The 21724-nt window shown below is 28.0% G+C and overlaps 2 protein-coding genes across 2 annotated transcripts in view, besides 5 other annotated features; both read right to left on the reverse strand.

Moving 5' to 3' along the window:
• The first annotated feature begins 31 nt into the window (after positions 1 to 31).
• Positions 32 to 613: a repeat region (Identified by RepeatMasker using a combination of RepBase library and repeat library created with RepeatScout).
• Positions 609 to 6470: a repeat region (Identified by RepeatMasker using a combination of RepBase library and repeat library created with RepeatScout).
• Positions 6471 to 13989: a repeat region (Identified by RepeatMasker using a combination of RepBase library and repeat library created with RepeatScout).
• Positions 13987 to 15669: a repeat region (Identified by RepeatMasker using a combination of RepBase library and repeat library created with RepeatScout).
• Positions 15651 to 16956: a repeat region (Identified by RepeatMasker using a combination of RepBase library and repeat library created with RepeatScout).
• A 143-nt stretch (positions 16957 to 17099) lies between these two features.
• UA08_05389 (hypothetical protein) lies at positions 17100 to 18356 on the reverse strand (the record flags this gene model as incomplete). Its single annotated transcript, XM_020267706.1, has 3 exons — positions 17100 to 17528; positions 17616 to 17951; positions 18015 to 18356. The coding sequence occupies 3 exons, from the start codon at positions 18354 to 18356 to the stop codon at positions 17100 to 17102; spliced, it is 1107 nt and encodes a 368-aa protein (XP_020119454.1).
• Positions 18357 to 18909: 553 nt separating this feature from the next.
• Positions 18910 to 21724, reverse strand: part of UA08_05390 (hypothetical protein) — a gene marked incomplete at both ends in the record, with an annotated part of 10125 nt that continues 7310 nt past the window's right edge. Inside the window, 6 exons of the mRNA XM_020267707.1 lie at positions 18910 to 18964; positions 19033 to 19886; positions 19949 to 20449; positions 20870 to 21185; positions 21318 to 21444; positions 21489 to 21551. Of these exons, the coding sequence (XP_020119455.1) occupies positions 18910 to 18964; positions 19033 to 19886; positions 19949 to 20449; positions 20870 to 21185; positions 21318 to 21444; positions 21489 to 21551 (1916 nt within the window). The remainder of the gene's footprint in view (positions 18965 to 19032; positions 19887 to 19948; positions 20450 to 20869; positions 21186 to 21317; positions 21445 to 21488; positions 21552 to 21724) is intronic.

The raw sequence follows: 21724 nt of genomic DNA on the forward strand, positions 1-21724 counted from the left end.
TGGATGTATTATCTAATCACAGGCAGTATGTTAACGTAATCCACCCCCGAACCGCCACCACCACCGACCCGCCACTTCCGCCGAAAACGCGTCAAAATATTCAATCCTCTATATTCAACACGTCAATATGCCACCAATTTGAGATATAAAGCGTACAAAATCGGAAGAATAAGAAGGGCAAATTATATTAGCTATTTCTAATTTATAGAATAAAAAAATTCCTAATATTGGATAAGCAGCAAAGATTTATAATATTCCTCAAATAACTCTCTAAGATCAACTAAAAGGCATCTAATAATGATCTTAAATACGCACTAATAGACATAAATTAACCCAGTTTAAAGAGAAATCGCTTATAAAATAGATATTAGATCTAGATAAGTGAAGTTTATCTCCCTAATCTTCTATAGTACGAGATATAGCTAATATTCTTCTTTCTTAGCATAAAAATTAAATAGTTGGTAAGAATTAAATATATAAACTAATTTAATATTAATTAAAGCTAAAATCATAATATTCATAAAGATATAACTATGAGCGTGCTAAATGTAAAGATCTAAAGATAATCAAGAAATATTTTAATCATATATAAAAGACTATAACTAAGTATAAATGTAAGGCGGAATCCTGGATGGAGTTGGGAATAGCTTCAAAGTACAGCGGGCATATGACCTTGCCCGGCTTCCTGCCATTAATTGGACTAGTGGCTTGGCACACACCGCCTTATAATAGTAGGTGGCCTTAGGCCTTCATAAAGTAGTGATTAGCTGCTAAGCATACGTATATATATATTCTATATTTAAATCTATTCCTAGGCCAAAGCTAAATCCCAGCTATATTCTTGTAATCTCTATTATAGTCTAATTACTTATTTTATAAAAGCCTAGCAATTATTATCTAGAATAATTCTAAAATATATTTCTTTATATATTTAGAGATAAGCCCCTAAGGATCTATTATCTCTAATTAAATGTCTTTTAAATATTAAAGAGATTCTAATAAAGAAAAAAGAAGCAAGAGTTATAGAGTTAGAGTTAGATAATAAAAGAGAAGATAAGATTAATATATTTTTAATAATAGCTAGCAAGATAAATACTAAGATTATAATTATAGAATTAATAATTATAAAAATTTAGAATAAGGCTCTAGTACTTATAGTTTTATTAAAATTATTAATAGAATATTTAGAGAAAGATCTTTTAGTAATAATAATAAATAAACTTATTAAATTTAAAACTAGAGTAATTAAAGTTATAGAGATATAATATTGAAGGATTATAGTATAAATTATACTTTAAAAGCTTAAGAAGCTAGAGTAATAGCTATTATATTTATTATTAATAAGTTTATTAATATAGAGCTTTAATATGCAGGAAGATTTAAATTATTTTAATTTAGAAGAAAAAAGAAGAGAGTAAGGGGTAATTAATATTAAAATAATAACTAAGGAAGAGCTACTGAGTTAAAAGAGATTATAAATATTTATAAAAATTATTTTTTTAAAATAGCCAAAGCTAGTATTTAAAAGGAAATATAATAATATTAATATAAAGAAATTAGAATCTTTTAAACTTTAATTTAAATATTATTTTATAAAGTATAATTACTATTATGACTTTAAAGGTATTAACTAATAGAAAATATTAATTATGATTGAAGGGCTAAGTTAGAAAGTATTTAATTAATAAGATATATTTATAAAAAATAAGATAAAGATTAATTATATAATATAAAGAGACTTTAAATTCTTTCTAGTAGATATTATATATATTTTAGAACTATTACACCAGGATATAAATAAGTAATATTAATAGATATAATAATAAAAAGACTAAATTATATCTAAATTTAATATCTATATCTAAGGGTTAGAATACCTTTTAGAATAAATATATATAAATAAGAATCAGAAATATTATCTTAAAAATCAAATTATAAAGTCTATATATATTAAGGCTATATAATAGAGTAATAAATCTAAGAAGTATAATAATTATATAGTATATTTTTAAAAAATAGAAGATTCCATACTAGAATAAAAGAAGGAATTTTAAGCTATTTAGAAATAGGTTATAGAACTAAATTTAGATTTAAAAAATAAGACTTTAGATTAAAACTTGGACTAAAGTAATAAATTTAATTAAAAAGATAATTATTATAATAATTACTATTCCTAGAAGAAGTTTAAAATTAAAGATTCTAGGGACAGATTAAAGGCCTAAGAGTTATTAATATGTATTTACTGTGGTAAAAAAGAGTATATAGAAGAGAATTATTACTCTAAGGATCTTAATAAAAGATTTAAGAAAGATTTAAAATAACTTTCTAATAAAGTTTAGTATGTTATTATAGTATTAGGACTATATATTATATAATTGAATTGAGGATTGTATATTAGTATATATATTTATATATAAATTTTAAAAGGTTATATAAAAGTACTTATCTTAATTAATAGAGCTATTAAAGATAATTTTATAGATTAAGAATAAATATAAAAGAATATATATTCTTTAATAAGTCTAACTATAACTATAAAAGTAATTAATAGATATTTAATATTAATATATAGGAAGACTTTGCTAAATATTATTACTTTTAATTTAGAAGGTAGACTAGAAAGTATTTAATAGATTTATAGTATTATTAATACAAAAAGATATAATATTATACTTAGATTACTATAGCACTTAGCTATAAATCTTAATATCTACTATATTATAAAGTAGTAATATTACTATTAGCTTATTAAATAAAAGACTAAGCTTATACTTTATTATATAAGTTATAGGACTATATAATAATAAGATTCTGCAAAAAACAGGAGTAATATACCTATAGAGTGTATGCTAAAACTATATATAAAATAGATTATAGTCTAAGAACTTTATTAAGCTATAAAAGATAGAAAGATTACTTATATTATAGATCTAAAAAGAGTTATAATAAAAAAAGTTAATCTAGATAAGGAGAAGACTAAGAATTCTCTATAGCTAGTGGCTACTAATATTTTAGAATTACTGATATACTTAAAATTATATCTTAATATCTTCTTAGAGAAGTAGATAATAGTATTATTTAAATATATAATTTATAATTATATTATTAATTTAGAGCTTAATAAAGAGTTATTATATTATTTAATTTATTAATTAAATCTAAAAGAATAAGAAGTGCTTTAAAAATATCTAGTAGAGAATCTAGTTAAAAGCTAGATTTATAAGTTAAAGAGTTCTATTAGAGTACTTATTTTATTTATATCTAAGAAGGATAGTAGTTTATAATTATATATTAACTACTAAAAAGTAAATGCTATTATAATTAAGAACTAATACTCTTTACTATTAATTAGAGAGATTTTAAGTTAGCTTTTTAAAATATTAATATTTATATAACTAAATCTTTAGGATATATATTATTATATTTAAATTAAGAAGAGAGATAAATAGAAAACTGCTTTTTATATTTAATATAGACATTATAAATATATTATTATATTATTTAAGCTAGTAAATATCCTAGCAATCTTTTAATTATATATAAACTAAATGCTAAGTAATTTTTTAAATATAAGCTATATAATATATCTAGATAATATTATTATATATTTAAAGAATAAAGCTATTTATAAAAAAAATATTTGTAAGATATTAGACTACTTATAATAATATAAGTTATATACTAAGCTATTAAAATATACTTTTAAAATTAATGAAGTATATTTTCTAGATTTTATAATTAGAACAAAAGGCATTTAAATAAAATCTGAATATATTATTATCATTTAGGAATAGCCTAAACCTAAGAATATATAGGATATAGCCTAATTCTTAGGCTTTGCCAACTTCTATTATAGATTTATTAAGAGATACTCTATAATTACTATACCGTTGTTAAATATAATCAAGGATTATAAATAAATATGAAAAGGGTTAAAAGCAGAATAAAAAGCTAATATAAAGTTTATTTTTACTAAAAAAGCATAAAATGTCTTTAAAATCTTTAAAAAGTGCTTTATACAAATATTTATACTTAAGCATTTTAAACTAAAAATCCTATTTAAAGTAGAAACTAATATATTAAACTTTGCTATAGTAGTAATCCTAAGTTAGTTAAAAGCTAATAAATTATAACATCTAATAGTATTTTACTCTTAAAAGATAATCTTAGCTAAACTTAATTATAAAATATATAATAGAAAGCTATTAGCTATTATTAAAGCTTTTAAATATTAAAGGTACTACTTAGAAGGTAATAATAGATTTATAACTATCTTTTTAGATTATAATAATCTTTAGTATTTTATAACTATAAAAGAACTAAACTAAAAGTAGGCTTGATAAACTAAGAAGCTTATAATATTTAATTTTAATATTAAGTATTGATTAAGGTATAGAAATCCTATAGATGTACTAAGTTAAAGGCTAGATTATATTGAAGTTAAAAATAACTAATAGACTTTATTATTAATGCTAAAGAAAAAGCTAAGCTAAGGATTTTACTTAATAAGAATAGAATTTTTTAAATATAAATATAGTTCTGATAGTATAGAACTTATATATTTGGAAGAGGTAATAGAGATTCTTTAAATTGATAATAATTTAAACTCTAGGTATTAAAATATATTTAGTAGTTAAAAAGAAATAATTATTGATATTATAAGAGGTCTAGAACTCTTAATACTAAGGTCTGAAGTAGTAATAGTTATTATAATTAAGATAGCCTATTTAGATATACCTAAAGAGTTTATTATTATTATTTATTATTACTAGTAAGTAAATATATAAGCTAAAAATATATAAAAATAGATAATAGATCTAAATTTAAAGGTAGATTGTTTTTATTAATATATTAAAGCTGATAATCTACTTAGATTTAAAGGTATAATATATATATTATATAATTATATACTTAGACAAAAAGTCCTATAAGTCAATTATAATAATCTATAAGGAGGTTATTTTAGCATTAAAAGGATGTATAAAATAATATTATTAAAATATTTTTAATAAGAGTTTTATGATATAGTTTAATATTATTATTTAATATATATAAAGTGCTAACATAATTATATACTATAGTATAAAGAATATAGATTAATAAAACTATTACTAAAATCTATAAAACCTTAAAAGTTAGTTATCTTAGATTTTATAGTAAAGCTTTTATCTTTAAATTAAAGAGGAAAAATATATAATATTATTATAATTATTGTAGAATTATTAATAAAATATATTATATATAAATCTATATCTATTATTATATTAATAAAAGAACTAGCAGAGACTATATATAAATTAGTAGTTAAATATTTTACTATATCTAAAAATATTATAAGTGATTAGATAATAATATTTATGATTATATTCTAGAAAATGCTCTGTTGGCATCTTGGTATAAGAAGAAAAATTAGTATAGCCTATTATTCTTAAACCAATGGTTAAATAGAATAATAGAATCAGATATTAAAATATTATCTTTGATTATATATTAATTTGTTATAAAATGACTAGGCATAATAATTAGCGCTAGCTTAATATATATATAATAATAGTATATATAGCACCACTAGGATATTATCTACTAAAGTACTAATAGGCTTTTAGGAGGATATTCGCATTAATATTAATTAGGACCCCCTAGATACAGGTTTTAATAAGGAAATCTTAGGGATAAAAAAGGATTGAATACTAATAATCAAATAGATAATCTAACTATAGATTAAATATAAAGAACTTTGAAAGCTATTAAAAGAAATATTAGAGAATTAGTCTAAATATTTTAATAAGAAATATATAGCAATGCAGTTTTAAATTAATAATAAAGTAATATTATGAACTATAAATATTTATCTTTTAGATAGAAAGAAATTAAAATTTAATTCTAAGTTTATTAGATCCTTCTAAGTACTAGATATATAGGAAATAAATATATATAAGCTAAAAATACCTTTATAATATTAATAGTTATATCTAGTATTCTATATCTTACTATTAGAACTATTTAAGAATATAACTAGAAATAAAATTCTATCTGATAATTTTATTATAAATAATATCAGAGAATATAAGATTAAAGAAATTTATATAGAAAAAGGCTCTAAAAAGAATAAAATATATCTTATTAAGTGGATAGGTTATTTTAAAGAAGATTATATGTGGGAATTTAAAGAGAATATTAGTGATTGTGCTATATTTAAAACCTATCTTTAAAATTATAAGACTATTTATAATTTAAAGTAAGAAAAGAAAAGATAAAGGAAAGCTTGATTTATAGTAGCTAAGAATAAATATAAAACTTATTTTATACTATGAATTGTTAGTAAGGGTTGTTAATTATAAGATTTAAAGGGAATTTATGCTATATAATTAATAAAGGCTTAGCTAATTAATTGCAAAAGCCAAGAAAATAGATTATAAGATTAAAAGCTTAAAGGTCCGGGCATAGATATCTGCCTATGAATGGGCTTATGTGACGGGGGTTGCAAGAACGTAGCTGGGATTCGGCTTCGGCCTAGGAATAGATTCGAATATAGAATGTATATACATGTATGCTCAGCAGCTAATTGCTGCTTCATGAAGGCCTGAGGCCACCCACTATTATAAGGTAGTATATGCTAAGCCACTAGTCCAATTAGTAGCAGGAAGCTGGGTGAGGTTATATACCCACTATATTTTAAAGCTATTCCTAACTCTATCTAAGATTCTATCTTACAGCTATCCCTCTTTTTATAAAAGCATATCTCTAAGTCTAAAACTTTACAGGCTTATAAGATTTAGTGTATAGAATTAGTAGTTTAAGTTTTATAATAAAATCTTTATTCTTAATAGAGAAATTAAAGATAGATAATAAGCATTAGATAAAGGATTAAATATATAGGAAGTAATTAAAATTAATATTAATAATAAGTATATATAAATCCTTATCTCTCTTATTCTAACTTTCTTTTCCTTTTCTTTCTCTTTCTTAGCCTCATCTTCTTTCTTAATAGTAAGTATTATCTTAATATTATACTTTTTCATTAAAATTTTATTAAATATAGATTTAATGTATTCTATATTATTAATTTCTTGCTTTTTCTATATTAATTTAATACTTAGAGTAATAGTAAGATAGTTTTAATTATCTTATAATTAAATATAATAATTAACTTAGAGTGTTTAACTCTAATAATTTAAATCTACTCTAGCTATCTCTCTTTTTAGAAATAATATTCTAATATTTAAGAAAATATTAATATAATAATAATTTACTATTATTAATTTTAATTTATTCTTATATTTAGAGTACTTTATAAAAATATCATCTATATAGGTAAGTTAGCCATATAAGATAAATTATAAAGTCAGACAAATATTAATATAAATAAATAGATAGCCCAAACCTCTATACATTTTTAAGGGTCCTCTGGTTAAGCCTTTTAATGTAGTTTCTACTTCTAATACTATATCTAATAACTCCCAGTCCCTTATATCTCTAAAGGGCAAGATAAATAACAATATTCTATATATAGGATTTTAATACTAATAGGGTATAGAAATATACAGTTAAGTCTCTATATAAGCTTCTATACTTAGCCTGCTTTTAATCTTAGGCTACTTTAAATCTTTATAACTATATTAAACAGCAGCATACTTATTATAATATTATAATTTAGTTATATATATATTATTGAATACTTAAGCATAAATATATTTCTATAAATATATATTTATAACTCCAGTTTAAGTATCTATGCTATTAAATATTTTTTATTTTATAATTAATATTAATGATTTATAATATCCTAAATCTTTATTAGACTATCTAAAGATTTTAGCTAATAAGTTTTATTAGGATTTAATAATAAGGAACTTTAATAATTAATATTATATATTAGATAAAGTACTTAAGGCTTTAAATTATATATTTAGAAAATATGCTATTAAGATAGATTTTAGTGCTAAAACTAATAATGAAAATACAGTCTTAACTTAGCCTAGTCTGCTTAAAAAGCATTTAATTATAATAATTTATACTACCTTATTAAAGGAGCTTCATCTTTGCCATTCTTATTCCTAATTAATATATTTAGCTGGTAACCCTATCAACTTTAGCAGGAAAAGAGGGTCTCCTTTACTTCCCCTTATTGAGCTTATTTGTGGGTGGGCATCTATATCCAGGCTTTTAGGCTCTTAATCTTGTGATTTATTCTCTTAGCTTTTGCAATTAATTAACCAAGCTTTTATTAATTATATAGCATAAGTTCCCTTTAAATCTTACAACTAATGACCCTTACTAATAGTTCATAATATGAAATAGATTCTATATTTATTCTTAGTTATTATAAATCAAGCTTTCCTTTATCTCTTTCTTCCTCACTTCAAGTCATAAATAGTCTTATAATTTTAAAGATAGATTTTGAATACAGCACAATTACTAATATTCTCCTTAGATTCCCATATATAATCTTCTTTGGGATAGTCTGCCCACTTAATAAAGTACATTTTATTCTTTTTAGAGCCTTTTTCTATACAAATTTCTTTAATCTTGTATTCTCTGATGTCATTTATAACAAGATTATTAGGTAGGGTTTTATTTCTAGCCATATCCTTGAACAATTCCAGTAACAAGATATAGAATACTAGATATAACTATTAGTATTATAAGGACATTTTTAGTTTATATATATTTATTTCCCATGTATCTAGTACTTAGAAGGGTCTAATAAACTTAGAATTAAACTTCAATTTCTTCCTGCCTAGGGGGTAGATATTCATGATTTATAACATTATCTTATTATCAATTTGAAACTATATTGCTATATATTTCTTATTAAAATATTTAAACTAATTCTCTAATACTTCCTCTAATAGCTTTTAAAATTCTTTATGTTTAATCTATAGTCAGGTTGCCTATTTAATTACTAGTATTTAATCCTTCTTTATCCCTAAGATTTCCTCATTAAAATCTGTACCCAGGGGGTCCTAATCAATATTAATATGAATATCCCTCTGAAAGCCCATTAGTACTTTAGTAGATAATATCCTAATAGTGCTATGCACACTATTATTATATATGTATTAAGCTAGCACTAATCACTGTGCCCAGTCATCTTATGATGAATTAACATATGATTAAAGATAATATTCTAATATCTAATTCTATCATTTTATTTAATTATTAATTTGAGAGTAATAGGCTGTGCTAATTCTCTTTCTTGTACTGAGGTGCCAACAGAGTGTTTTCTAGAATATAGCTGTGAATATTATTACCTGATTACTTACGATATTTTTAGGTACAGTAAAGTACTTAATCACTAATTCATATATGGTCTCCACTAGTTCTTTTGCTGATATAATAATAAATATAGGTTTATATATGACATATTTTGTCAATGGTTCCACAATAATTATAATAGCATTATATGTTTTTCCCCTCTAATTCAAAGGTGGAAGCTCTACTATAAAATCTAAGATGACTAACTCCTAAGGTTTTATAGATTTTAACAATAGCTTTATCAGCTTATATTCTTTATGCTATAATATATAATTATATTAACACTTTATATATATTAAATAATAGTATTAAATCACATTATAAAGTCTTTATCAGAAATATTTCAATAATATTATTTTATATATTCTTTTAATGCCAAAATAACCTCCTTGTAGGTTATTATGATTAATTTGTAGAACTTCTTGTCTAAGTATATAGTTATATAGTATATATACTGTGTCTTTAAATCTGAGTAGGTCATCAGCTCTGATATATTAACAGGAACAATCTACCTTTAAATTTAGATCTGCTATCTATTTTTATATATTTTCAGCTTATATATCTACTTACTAGTAATAATAAATAATAATAATAAACTCTTTAGATATGTCTAAATAAGCTATCTTAGTTATAATAGCTATTATCACTTTAGACCTTAGCATTAAAAGTTCTAGATTTCTTATAATACTAATAACTATTTCTTTTTAATTACTAGATGTATTTTAATGTCTAGAGTTTAAATTATTGTTAACTTAAAAAATCTTTATTGTTTTTTTTAGATGTATAAGTTCTATACTATTAGAATTATATTTATATTTAAAGGGTTTTATTCTTGTTAAGTAAAGTCCTTGGCTTAGCTTTTCCTTTAATATTGGTAGTAAGATCTATCAGTCATCTTTAACTTTGATATAATCTAGCCTTTAACTTGATATATCTATAGGATTTCTATGCCCTGGCTAATACTTAATATTAAAATTGAACACTGTGAGCTTCTTAATCTATTAAATCTACTTTTAATTTAGTTCTTTTATAGTTATAAAATATCAAAAATTATTATAATCTGAAAGAATGGTTATAGATTTATTATTATCTTTTAGGTAGTATCTTTAGTATTTAAAAACTTTAATAATAGCTAATAGCTCTTTATTATATATTTTATAGTTAAGTTTAGCTAAGATTATCTTTTAAGAGTAGAATATTATTAGATACTATAATTTATTAGCTTTTAACTGACTTAGAATTACTATTATAGCAAAATTCAATATATTAGTTTCTATTCTAAATAAGATTTCTAGTTTAAAATACTTAAGTATAGATACTTATATAAAGCATTTCTTAAGAGTTTTAAAGATATTTCATACCTCTTTAGTAAAAGTAAACTTTATATTAGTTTCTTATTCTATTTTTAACCCTTTTTGCATCTATTTATAATCCTTAGTTATATTTAACAATGGTATAATAATTGCAGAGTATCTCTCAATAAACTTATAATAGAAGTTAACAAAGCTTAAGAATTAAGCCATATCTTATACATTCTTAGATTTAGGCTATTCCTAAATAATAGCGACACATTCAGATTCTATTTAAATATCTTTTATTCTAACTATAAAACCTAGGAAATATATTTTATTAACTTCAAAAGCACATTTTAATAACTTAGCATATAACTTATATTATTATAAATAATCTAACACCTTATAAATATCCTTTTCATAGATAACTTTATTCTTTAAATATATAATAATATTATCTAAATATATTATATAGCTCACATCTAAAAGGTTACTTAGCGCTCAGTTCACATACAATTAAAAGATTACTAGGGTATTTGCCAGCCTAAATAACATAATAGTATATTTATAATATCTATATTAAATATAAAAAGCAGTTTTCTATTTATCTTTCTTCTTGATTTAGATGCAATAATATATATCCTAGAGATCCAGCTATATAAATATTAATATTTTAGAGAGCTGACTTAAGGTCTCTCTAATCAATAGCAAGAAATATTAATTCTTAACTATAATAATATTTACTCTCTAGTAATTAATATATAACTATAAGCTATTATCTTTCTTAGATATAAATAAGATAAATACTCCAATAAAACTTTTTAACTTATAAATCTAACCTTTAGCTAAGTTCTTTACTAGATATTTTTAAAGTATTTCTTATTCTTTTAGACTTAATTAATAAATTAAATAATATAATAACTCTTTACTAGACTCTAAATTAATAATATAATTATAAGTTATATATTTAGATAGTATTACTACTTACTTTTTTAAGAAGATATCAAGATATAATTCTAAGTATGCTAGCAATTTTAAAATATTAGTAGCTACTAGCCATAAAAGACCCTTAATCTCCTCCTCATCTGGGTCAGCTTTTTTTATTATAACTCTTTTTAGGTCTATAATATAAGTGGTCTCTCCATTCTCTATGACTTAGTAGAGTTCTTAGGCCATAATCTGCTTTATATGTAGTTTTAGTATATACTTTATGGGTATGTTACTCCTGTTTTTTGTAGGGTCCTACTATTATATAGCCCTATGACTTATACAGTAAAGTGTGAGCTTAGCCTTCTATTTAATAGACTGATAGTAATACTACTGCCTTGTAATATAATGGATATTAGGATTTATGGCCAAGTGCTATGGTAATCTAAGTACAATATTATACCTTTTTGTATTAATAATATTATAGGTCTGCTAAGTGCTTCCTAGTCTGTCTTTTAAATTAGAAGTAATAATATTCAGTAAAGTCTTCTTATACATCAATATTAAATGTCTGTTGATTGTCTTTGTGGCTATAGCTGGATCTACTAAGGAATATATATTCTTTTATGCCTATTCTTAGTTTATAAAATTATCTTTAATAACTTTATCAATTAAGACAAGCACTTTTATGCAGTTTTTTGGGATTTATATATAGATATATATACTAATATATAATCCTTGATTTAATTATATAATATGCAGCCTTAATACTGTGATAATATATTAGATTTTATTAGGGAGTTATTTTAAATCTCTCTTAAATCTCTTACTAAGATTCTTAGAGTAATAGTTCTCCTTTATATATCTTTTTTTATTATAATAAATATATATTAGCAACTTCTAGGTTTTTAATTTATCTTTAAAACCTTCAATTTTAAACTTCTTCTAAAAATAGTAATTATTATAGTAATTATCCCCTTAATCAGATTTATTACTTTAGTCTAAGTTTTAATTTAAAATCTTATTTTTTAAATCTAAATTTAGCTTTATAGCCTACTTTTAAATAGCTTAAAGTTCTTCTTTTTATTCTAGTATAAAATCTTTTATCTTTTAAAGATATACTATATAGTTATTATACTTTTTAGATTTATTGTCTTATTATATAGCCTTAATATATATAGACTCTATAATTTAATCTTCAAGATAATATTTCCAATTCTTATTTATATATATTTATTCTAAGAGATATTCTAATCCTTAGATATAGACATTAAATTTAGATATAATTTAGTCTTTTTATTATTATATCTATTAGTATTGCTTATTTATATTCTAGCACAATAATTCTAGAATATATATAACATCTATCAGAAAGGATTTAAAGTCTTTTTATATTATATAGTTAATCTTTATCTTATTCTTCATAAATATATCCTATTAATTAAATACTTTCTAGTTTAGCCCTTCAATCACAATCAATATTTTCCATCAATTAGTACCTTTAAAGTCATAATAATAATTATACTTCATAAAATAATATTTAAATTAAAGCTTAAAAAATTCTAATTTCTTTATATTAGTACCATTATATTTCCTTTTAAGTACTAACTTTAGCTATTTCAAAGAAACAATTTCTATAAATACTCATAATCTCTTTTAACTTAGTGACTCTTCCTCAATTGTCATTTTAATATTAATTACCTTTTATTCTCTTCTTTTCTCCCCTAGATTAGAATAATTCAAACCTTCCTATATATTAAAGCCCTATATTAATAAGCTTATTAATAATAAATATAATAACTATTACTTCAGCTCCTTGAGCTTTTAAAGTATAGTTTATATTATAATTCTTTAGTACTATACCTCTATAATTTTAGCTATTTTAGCTTCAAACTTAATAAATTCATCTATTATTATTACTAGAAGATCTTTCTCTAAATATTTTATTAATAACTTTAATAAAATTATAGATACTAGGGCTTTATTTTAAATTTTTATAACTACTAGTTCTATAGCTATAGCCTTAATATTTACCTTATCAGCTATTATTAAAGATATATTAGCCTCACTTTTCCCTTTATTACTTAACTCTAACTTTATGATTCTCACTTCTTCTTCCTTTATTAGAATCTCTTCAACATTTAAAAGATATTTAACTAAAGATAATAGATCCTTAGGGGCTTATCTCTGGGTATATAGAGAGATATATTTCAGAGCTATTCCAGACAATAATTACTAGGCTTTTATAAAGTAAGCAATTAGACTGTGACAGGGATTACAAGAATGTAGCTGGGATTTGGCTTTGGCCTAGGAATAGATTTAAATATAGAATGTATATATACATATGCTCAGCAGCTAATTGCTGCTTTATAAAGGCCTAAGGCCACCCGCTATTATAAGGCGGTGTGTGCCAAGCTGCTAGTCCAATTAGCAGCAGGAAGCCAGGTGAGGTCACGTGCCCGCTGTACTTTGAAGCTATTCCCAACTCCATCCAGGATTCCGCCTTACAGCTTAATAAGGGGAAGTAAAGGAGACCCTCTTTCCCTACTAAAGTTGGTAGGGTTACTAGCTAAATATATTAATTAGAAATAAGAATAGTAAGGATGAAACTTCTTTAATAAGATAGCATAAATTATTATAATTAAATGCTTTTTAAGTGGACTAGACTAAGTTAAGATTATATTTTTATTATTAGTTTTAGTATTAGAATTTATCTTAATAATATATTTTTTAGATATATAATTTAAAGTTTTAAGTGCTTTATTTAATATATAATATTAATTATTAAAGTTTCTTACTATTAAATCTTAATAGAATTTATTAATTAAAGCTTTTAGATAATCTAATAGGGATTTAGGATATTATAAATTATTAGTATTAGTTATAAAATAAGAAATATTTAATAGCATAAATATTTAAACTAGAGTTATAAATATATATTTATAAGGATACATTTATATTTAAATATTTAATAATATATATATAATTAAGTTATAGTATTATAATAAGTATACTACTATTTAATATAGTTATAAGAATTTAAAGTAATTTAAAATTAAAAGCAGGCTAAGTATAAAAGTTTATATAAAGACTTAACTATATATTTTTATACCCTATTAGTATCAAAATCCTGTATATAGAATATTATTACTCACCTTGCCCTTTGAAAATATAGGGGGCTAGAAGTTATTAGATATAGCACCAGAAATAGAGACTGCACTAAGAGGCTTAACTAAAGGACCTTTAGAAGTATATAGAGATTCAGGCTACCTATTTATCTATATTAATATTTACCTGACTTTATGACTTATCTTATATAGCCAACTTATTTATATAAATAACATTTTTATAAGATACTCTGAATATAAGGATAAATTAGGATTAATAATAGTAAATTATTATTATATTAATATTTTCTTAAGTATTAGGACATTATTTTTAAAGAGAGAGATAGCTAAAATAGATTTAAATTATTAGAATTAGATATTTTAAATTAACTATTATATTTAATTATAAGATAATTAAAATTATCTTATTATTACTTTAAGCATTAAATTAATATAAAAAAAGTAAGAAATTAATAATATAAAATATACTAAATCTATATTTAATAAAATTTTAATAAAAAAATATAATATTAAGATAATATTTATTATTAAGAAAGAAGATAAGATTAAAGAAAAAAAGAGAAAGAAAGAGGAAGTTAGAATAAGAAAGATAAAGATTTATATATGTTTATTACTAGTATTAATTTTAATTACTTTTTATATATTTAATCCTTTATTTAATACTTATTATCTATCTTTAATTTCTTTATTAAGAATAAGAATTTTATTATAAAATTTGAATTACTAATTCTATATATTAAATCTTATAAGTCTATAAAATTTTAAGCTTAGAGACATACTCTTATAAAAAGAGGGATAGCTGTAAGATAGAATCCTAGATAAAGTTAGGAATAACTTCAAAGTATAGTGGATATATGACCTTATCCAGCTTCCTGCTGCTAATTAGACTAGTGGCTTAACACACACTGTCTTATAATAGCAGGTGGCCTTAGGCCTTCATAAAGCAGTGATTAGCTGCTGAGCATATATATATATATATTCTATATTCAAATCTATTCCTAGGCCGAAGCCGAATCCCAGCTACATTCTTGCAACCCCTGTCACAATAAAATCCTATCAGAGAATATCTATAACTTTAATGAGACTAGCTTTACAATAGGCCTCTATGCAAACGCAAAGGTTATTACTAGAAGTAATCAATATAACTATCCATATCTACTATAACCTAATAATTGAGAATAGGTAACTATAATTAAGATAGTCAACTTTACTAGCTGGACTTTACCCTTATACATAATCTTTAAAGCTATCAAATACTCTCAGAAAGGCTGGTTTAAGACTTTTCCAGATAATTAGAAGATTAATATTAGTAATAATAGGTGGATTATAGATTAGATTAATATAGATTAGCTTATTAATTATTTTATTCTTTATATAAATAGCTAGATAATTGGATAATATTATATATTAATTCTAGATAGCTATAGAAGCTATTTAATTGCTTAATTTAATTATATATATACTAAGAATAATATTATTCTAATTTATATATCTTTATATTTCTTATATCTATTATAGTCTCTTGATATTAACTGTTTTATAGTTTTAAAGCAATAATATAGAAAGCTTATTAAGTAGTAGATAAGACTTAATTTTAATTATATTAATAAAATTAACTTTCTTATTATATTTTTAGAGGCTTATATAATAGTATATAAAGCTAAGACTATTTAGAATAACTTTAAAGTAATTAGATTAATACTATTAGATCTAGAGTAAGTTTATTAATAAATTACTATTTAATTAAAGACTCTAATACTACCTTTTTATCTATTTAATAATTTATAATTATCTTACTTATAAATATCTCAAAATCTGTATTAATTTAAGTATTAGTTAAGTATAATTAAGTAATAAATTAGTCAGCATATATAAAGCTTATCTAAGATTATTAATAAAATAATTAATTATATATTAAAGGTCTATAAAACTAATATTAATAAGCTTTTTATTATATAGAAGAAAGTTTATGATTTATATGCTATAAATGAGAAAGAGAAGCAAAAATATATATGATTTAAAAAGCAGATATTTTATAAGTAAGGAATTACTAGAGAGAAAGTATAGGCATTTATAAATAAGCTAGTTGAAGTATTTTAAGCTGCTATTACTATTCTAACCAAGCCTGAGCTTCTATCCTCTTAATCATGTGTACGCCGCTAATTTCAATGTAGTAAGTATGGAATTTTTAGGTATAGAAGGCCTCAATATCCTAATTGTACTGGTAATTAATTTTTTATATATAATTATTATTTCGGGTTGAAATTTCAGGTTAAAATTAATATATAGCGCGTTTTCCGGAGAAAAGTGGCGGGTCGGTGGTGGTGGCGGTTCGGGGGTGGATTACATTAACTAACATAGTTAACTAATGACCAACGTGAAGACAAGGAGAAAGAAGGAAATCCATTATGGTTGAGCCGGAACGAAGAAAATAAAAACTGTTGATAATATACATATATGAACAGACTGGTCCATCTGCATTTCATAAACACAACTATCGGCCGCCCTGAGGGCCTCTCAGCTGCAAGTTGGACCGGCCGGAGACACCCATCTTATGGACATGCTCCCTCTTGTCCCAAACACCGCTTCGACCTTCAGCAACGCTAACAAGCTCACTAGCCACGCGCATGGCTAATTTTCCATCTTTCCGCTTCTCCGCAGCTTCTAAAATCCATCGAATTGCTGTACGGCGTCTTTGGCGCATGGCGAGAGGAACGGGCATCGGGACCGAAGCACCTCCACCAGCCAGACCCTTTTGCTGGCGAATCTTGATCAGAGGAGAAACCGAATCGACCAAGAGGTTGAGGTATATCACGGGGTTGAGAGGAAGCTGGGGACCAGGTAAGGTCGTCAGGAGGCGTCGCTTGGGGTCGATCTTGGGGGGAGCTGAAGTACGAAGATGGTCAAGGATGAATTCCATATCCTGTACACACGTTTAGCCACTATGGAAGAGAAAGAAAAAAAAAAAAATATGAAACAAGCAATGGTATTGGATTATGGCGTCATTTACCTTTTGCGCACGGCTTAGTTTGCCATCTTCCATGAGTAGTTTGGTAAACTGTTCGACTACAGGATCGTATCGACTCCTCACGTTCTCCGTTTTGGGAAGTTGTGAAGGCAAGCCAAACTTCAGCCCTGGTAGTCTCTCAACTGCATGTTCTGTAGCAACATTAATCATGTCTGCAACCGAGGCTATCGACGGGTCCTCAGGAACTCCCGAGGGATGCTGTGTGACTTCTTGATGGAGTCTTGCGGACGTGGAATAGGAACGAGAACCCTTCTTGTTTTGGTCTTGGAAGAAAACTTTTGGTGCATATTTCAGGGCGTCCTTGTCTCGTTTTAAGACCTGATACAACATTTCAGTCAGGTCAGTTATTTATTCTGTCACGTTGATGGAAATCTAACCAACCTCGTCAATCGGTGTACCCTGCTCGAGCTCGGGGGATCCAGGAGCGCTTCCATCGCATTTTTTCCCACTAAGAATCTTATCAATCGCTGCAGCCTCCTCGCTGACTGGGGGTAATTCGTTCTGGGTAGGCTGTTCGTCTTCCTTTGGGATATCCTTGTCGGATTTTGACGAGTAGAGTCGCTGGGAATTTTGGGCAATTGATTTTTCTGCCGCAAACGCAATTCGTCCGGCCGACCAATTGAAGGGGGATTGTGTGCTGTTCTGTCGAGACGATACTACAAGTGATCGGTACGGTTGGCGGAGAACATTTCTCGCTGTGAGAGGATTGAGCCGCGGCGCCATTATGATCGGGTTGGGTGGAAATCGGCGATATTATTAAGGTACGCGCATATAATTCTTGCTGGAGTTCAAATATTCAAGCACCGCAAGATGCCCTTGTGGTGCGTTGTATGGCAGACGGGGTTCTACCATGCTGCAGCAGACCCAAGATTCTTGTCACGGCGAAACTGATTTTCCGAGCCGCGATCCACCGTTTATTTCGATACTTTAGAACTATGAGGCGAACTGGTCTTTGATATTGGCACTCGTTCGAAAGCTTTGCAAAATTTTTTGAATAGATTCAAAATTCACTTGTAAGAAATTGGAGTAACGCACAACACCGCCCGCCCGCACTTTTCAAATTCCTAATCATAGAGAAATACAAGAACTTGTAATTTTTTACACTGCGCACAACAGCAGTTCTATCAACAAGCAGCGCAGTAAGCTGCCCATACGATGAATACAATATTGACAACTGGAGAGATGTCACTTATTCAAATGCTCCTGGTGGGCCAATTTTCGCCCTGGAAGTTTTGAGAAAGGCAAAATTGCTGCTTTCACCGCGACGGCAGATCGATCAATTTACCGTGTCATCTGGATAGACGTAGAAGGCAATCGCAAGAATGATGTACCTATTTTGCGTACCGCTCTAGTTAGTGCCACAGCGAAGATATACTTTCAAGGAAGAAAGACAACTTACATTCCCAGACACAAACCGCCCTCCAGGTAGTTAGACTTTCCATCTTGAATGAGGAAGATAACAACCAGAGCAGAAATAAAAAAGGAGACTGTTTCGAAGATGTGGAAGTGCAATGTCATATCCACGCCCATAATCCAGCCGAGAATAACAAGGAATGGAGTGACGAAGAGCGCGATTTGCAGACTGCTTCCAATAGCGACACCAATAGCCAAATCCATCTTGTTCTTATATGCCACCACGACAGCAGTGACATGCTCAGCGGCATTGCCCACAATGGGAATCAAAACCAGACCAATAAAGGTTTTGCTCATGCCGGTCTTTTCTACCATACCTTCAATGCTGCCAACGAGATACTCTGCGCAGATTGCAACCATGATAGTAATAACAATCAGAGCTACACCGGCAGCAAACGGGTTAAGAATGTGATCCTCGGCTTCCGGTTCGGCTTCAGCAGCACCAGCTTCAGCCTCAACTACGGCGCTCTGTTGATCCTCAAAAAAGCGAGAGTGGGTTTTCAGCTGAAAAACCAAATACAAAACATAGAGAACCAAAAGAATGATGGCCGTGCCGCGGGATAAGAGGAGAATGCTGTTCCTTGTGTTTTCGGGGGCGGTGTTGTAGGAGTCTGACATAGCCGCAAACAGAGAAGCTGGAATGATAAGAGAGGCCGAAGCAACCGCCATCAAGGACGACATAGTTGAGGCAACGGTGGTGTTGAACTCCTGCTCAGGGAAACGAATACCCCCGATTAAGAAACAGCAGCCAAGCACTAGCAGTATATTTGACAGAATACTCCCAAGCATACTCGCTTGAACGACACGGATTTGGTTGTCCTTTAACGCGACAATGCTTACCTATGACAGTACCGTTAGCTCCTTGAAGCCATGTTTCAATCAATCTGTGACGGCGAGCTTACAATCAATTCTACCGCGTTTCCAAACGTCGCATTCATCAGGCCGCCTAGGGTCTGACCCATGACGGCGGCCAGCTCCTCGGTTGCGAAACTCAAGAGCGAAGCGAGGGGTATAATGGCAAGAAAGTTTAGGGTGAAGACAGTCGCTGGACTCCATTGCAACACGCCGGAGACAATGCCCAGCGGCACGAAGACCAAGAGGAGGTTGACATAGTTGCTCGCCAGCGTTGCCCAGGTGAGGTACGCCACGTGGGCTGGCCAGCGAACCCAGAAACGCGGGTCATCTAGGTAAGGCGAAGCTGGAGGCAAGCGCTCCTCATGGACTGTACGAGGGTGCAGCAGCAGCGATGAACGCTCATGGACGTCGATTGAGCCATTTCTAGTCATGCTGGATTGAGTAGAGCCGACCCTGTGGAACGCCCGGAAGATGTTCCTCGTGGACGAAGATGAAGAAGTATTCGGAGCTGTAGGATGCAACGGGGTTGGTTCGCCAGGGTCAGCGAGCTGTGTGGGCAGGCAATGTAGAGTGCAGGAAATTTCAGTGACCCCATGGGACTCTGGCACCAGCAAAGCAATTGTGAGGGCAAGGAGCGGTGGGAGGAGCGGGATTAATATCCACGGATCAGGCACTTGCCTGGACGACTCATTCTGCCTTAATCTTTAGGCGGGTTCAAACTTGTTGGAGGGCACGAATCAGGAAGGCCGACCCAAGGGTTCAAGCACTTGCAAATCCAAGGTTCGAAGCGTAATTTAACGGTATGTATGATCAGATAATAAGGACAGTGCGGAGAAGCGTACAGCCACAAGGTAAACCGCGCGAGGGCGTATTTTCTTTCTCTTCTATGGCTTTTTCTGAGTGGTGGCTAGCGCGAAGACACAATCAGTCAGCAACGAGCACACACACACACACACACACACACACACACAGCGCCATTGAGCAACGAGAGACTGAAGCACCGAGGAGTGAGCAATGAGAGAAGCAAGAAGAGAAAAGCCCCAGAATGACGCAGCGAGCTTGCACAGCCTCACTGGCGCCGCGTTCCCATTGGCCCGTCCATGCACAGGCGGCGGGTCTGCATCGTATCTCGTGTATTTTACACCCGCATACGCCGGCACGCAGCCAGAGCGCCTGCACATGCCTGTAATCCTGGTAATACCGTGACCACCCCGTTTTCTCGACTCGGCCAGTCTGGACGCCTGCGTGAAGAAAAGAACATTTGGATAGCTGGTTTCTTCCACGCTGTTTCATGTCAGGCTTCACAGGCAGCGAGTGAGCTGCACCGGCCAGCTTTGAGTTGCAGTGATGCGTCATCGACATGATATGATGGATAACTTGTTGACAGGTCAGGGTGGCCGGGCTCTGCATTGATACACATGCGACATCCTACTCCTCTTCCTCTTCTTGTCGTAACACCTGAGGCACGGTCCAGAAAATGAGGGCATTGCCTGTGCTGCTGTGTCGCAGACGGGGATTTGTAGGGTCGTTTTCTTAAGAGTAGCTATCGAAGGTTAGAGTTTGCACCGAACCTAAGTACAGACTGACTACTCTGCTTCCGGCGGATCGAAAGCGAAGGCATCTCTAGCATTTCATGGTCGTTCAACCTTGCTGTCAAAAACAAAAAAAAAAAAAAAAAAAAAAAAAAAAGCCGGCCTAAAAGATATATTGGAGTATGCTGCCCTTGGTCAAATGGTAACTTGTTGAGATCGAACTTTCTTGCTTCTGATAGATTACAGTAGTGGTGGGGCTCCGGATTCAATTCCGACGCGGGGGGTAGATCG

The sequence above is a fragment of the Talaromyces atroroseus genome (assembly GCF_001907595.1).
Source record: "Talaromyces atroroseus strain IBT 11181 chromosome Unknown scaffold_6, whole genome shotgun sequence".
Classification (NCBI taxonomy): domain Eukaryota; kingdom Fungi; phylum Ascomycota; class Eurotiomycetes; order Eurotiales; family Trichocomaceae; genus Talaromyces; species Talaromyces atroroseus.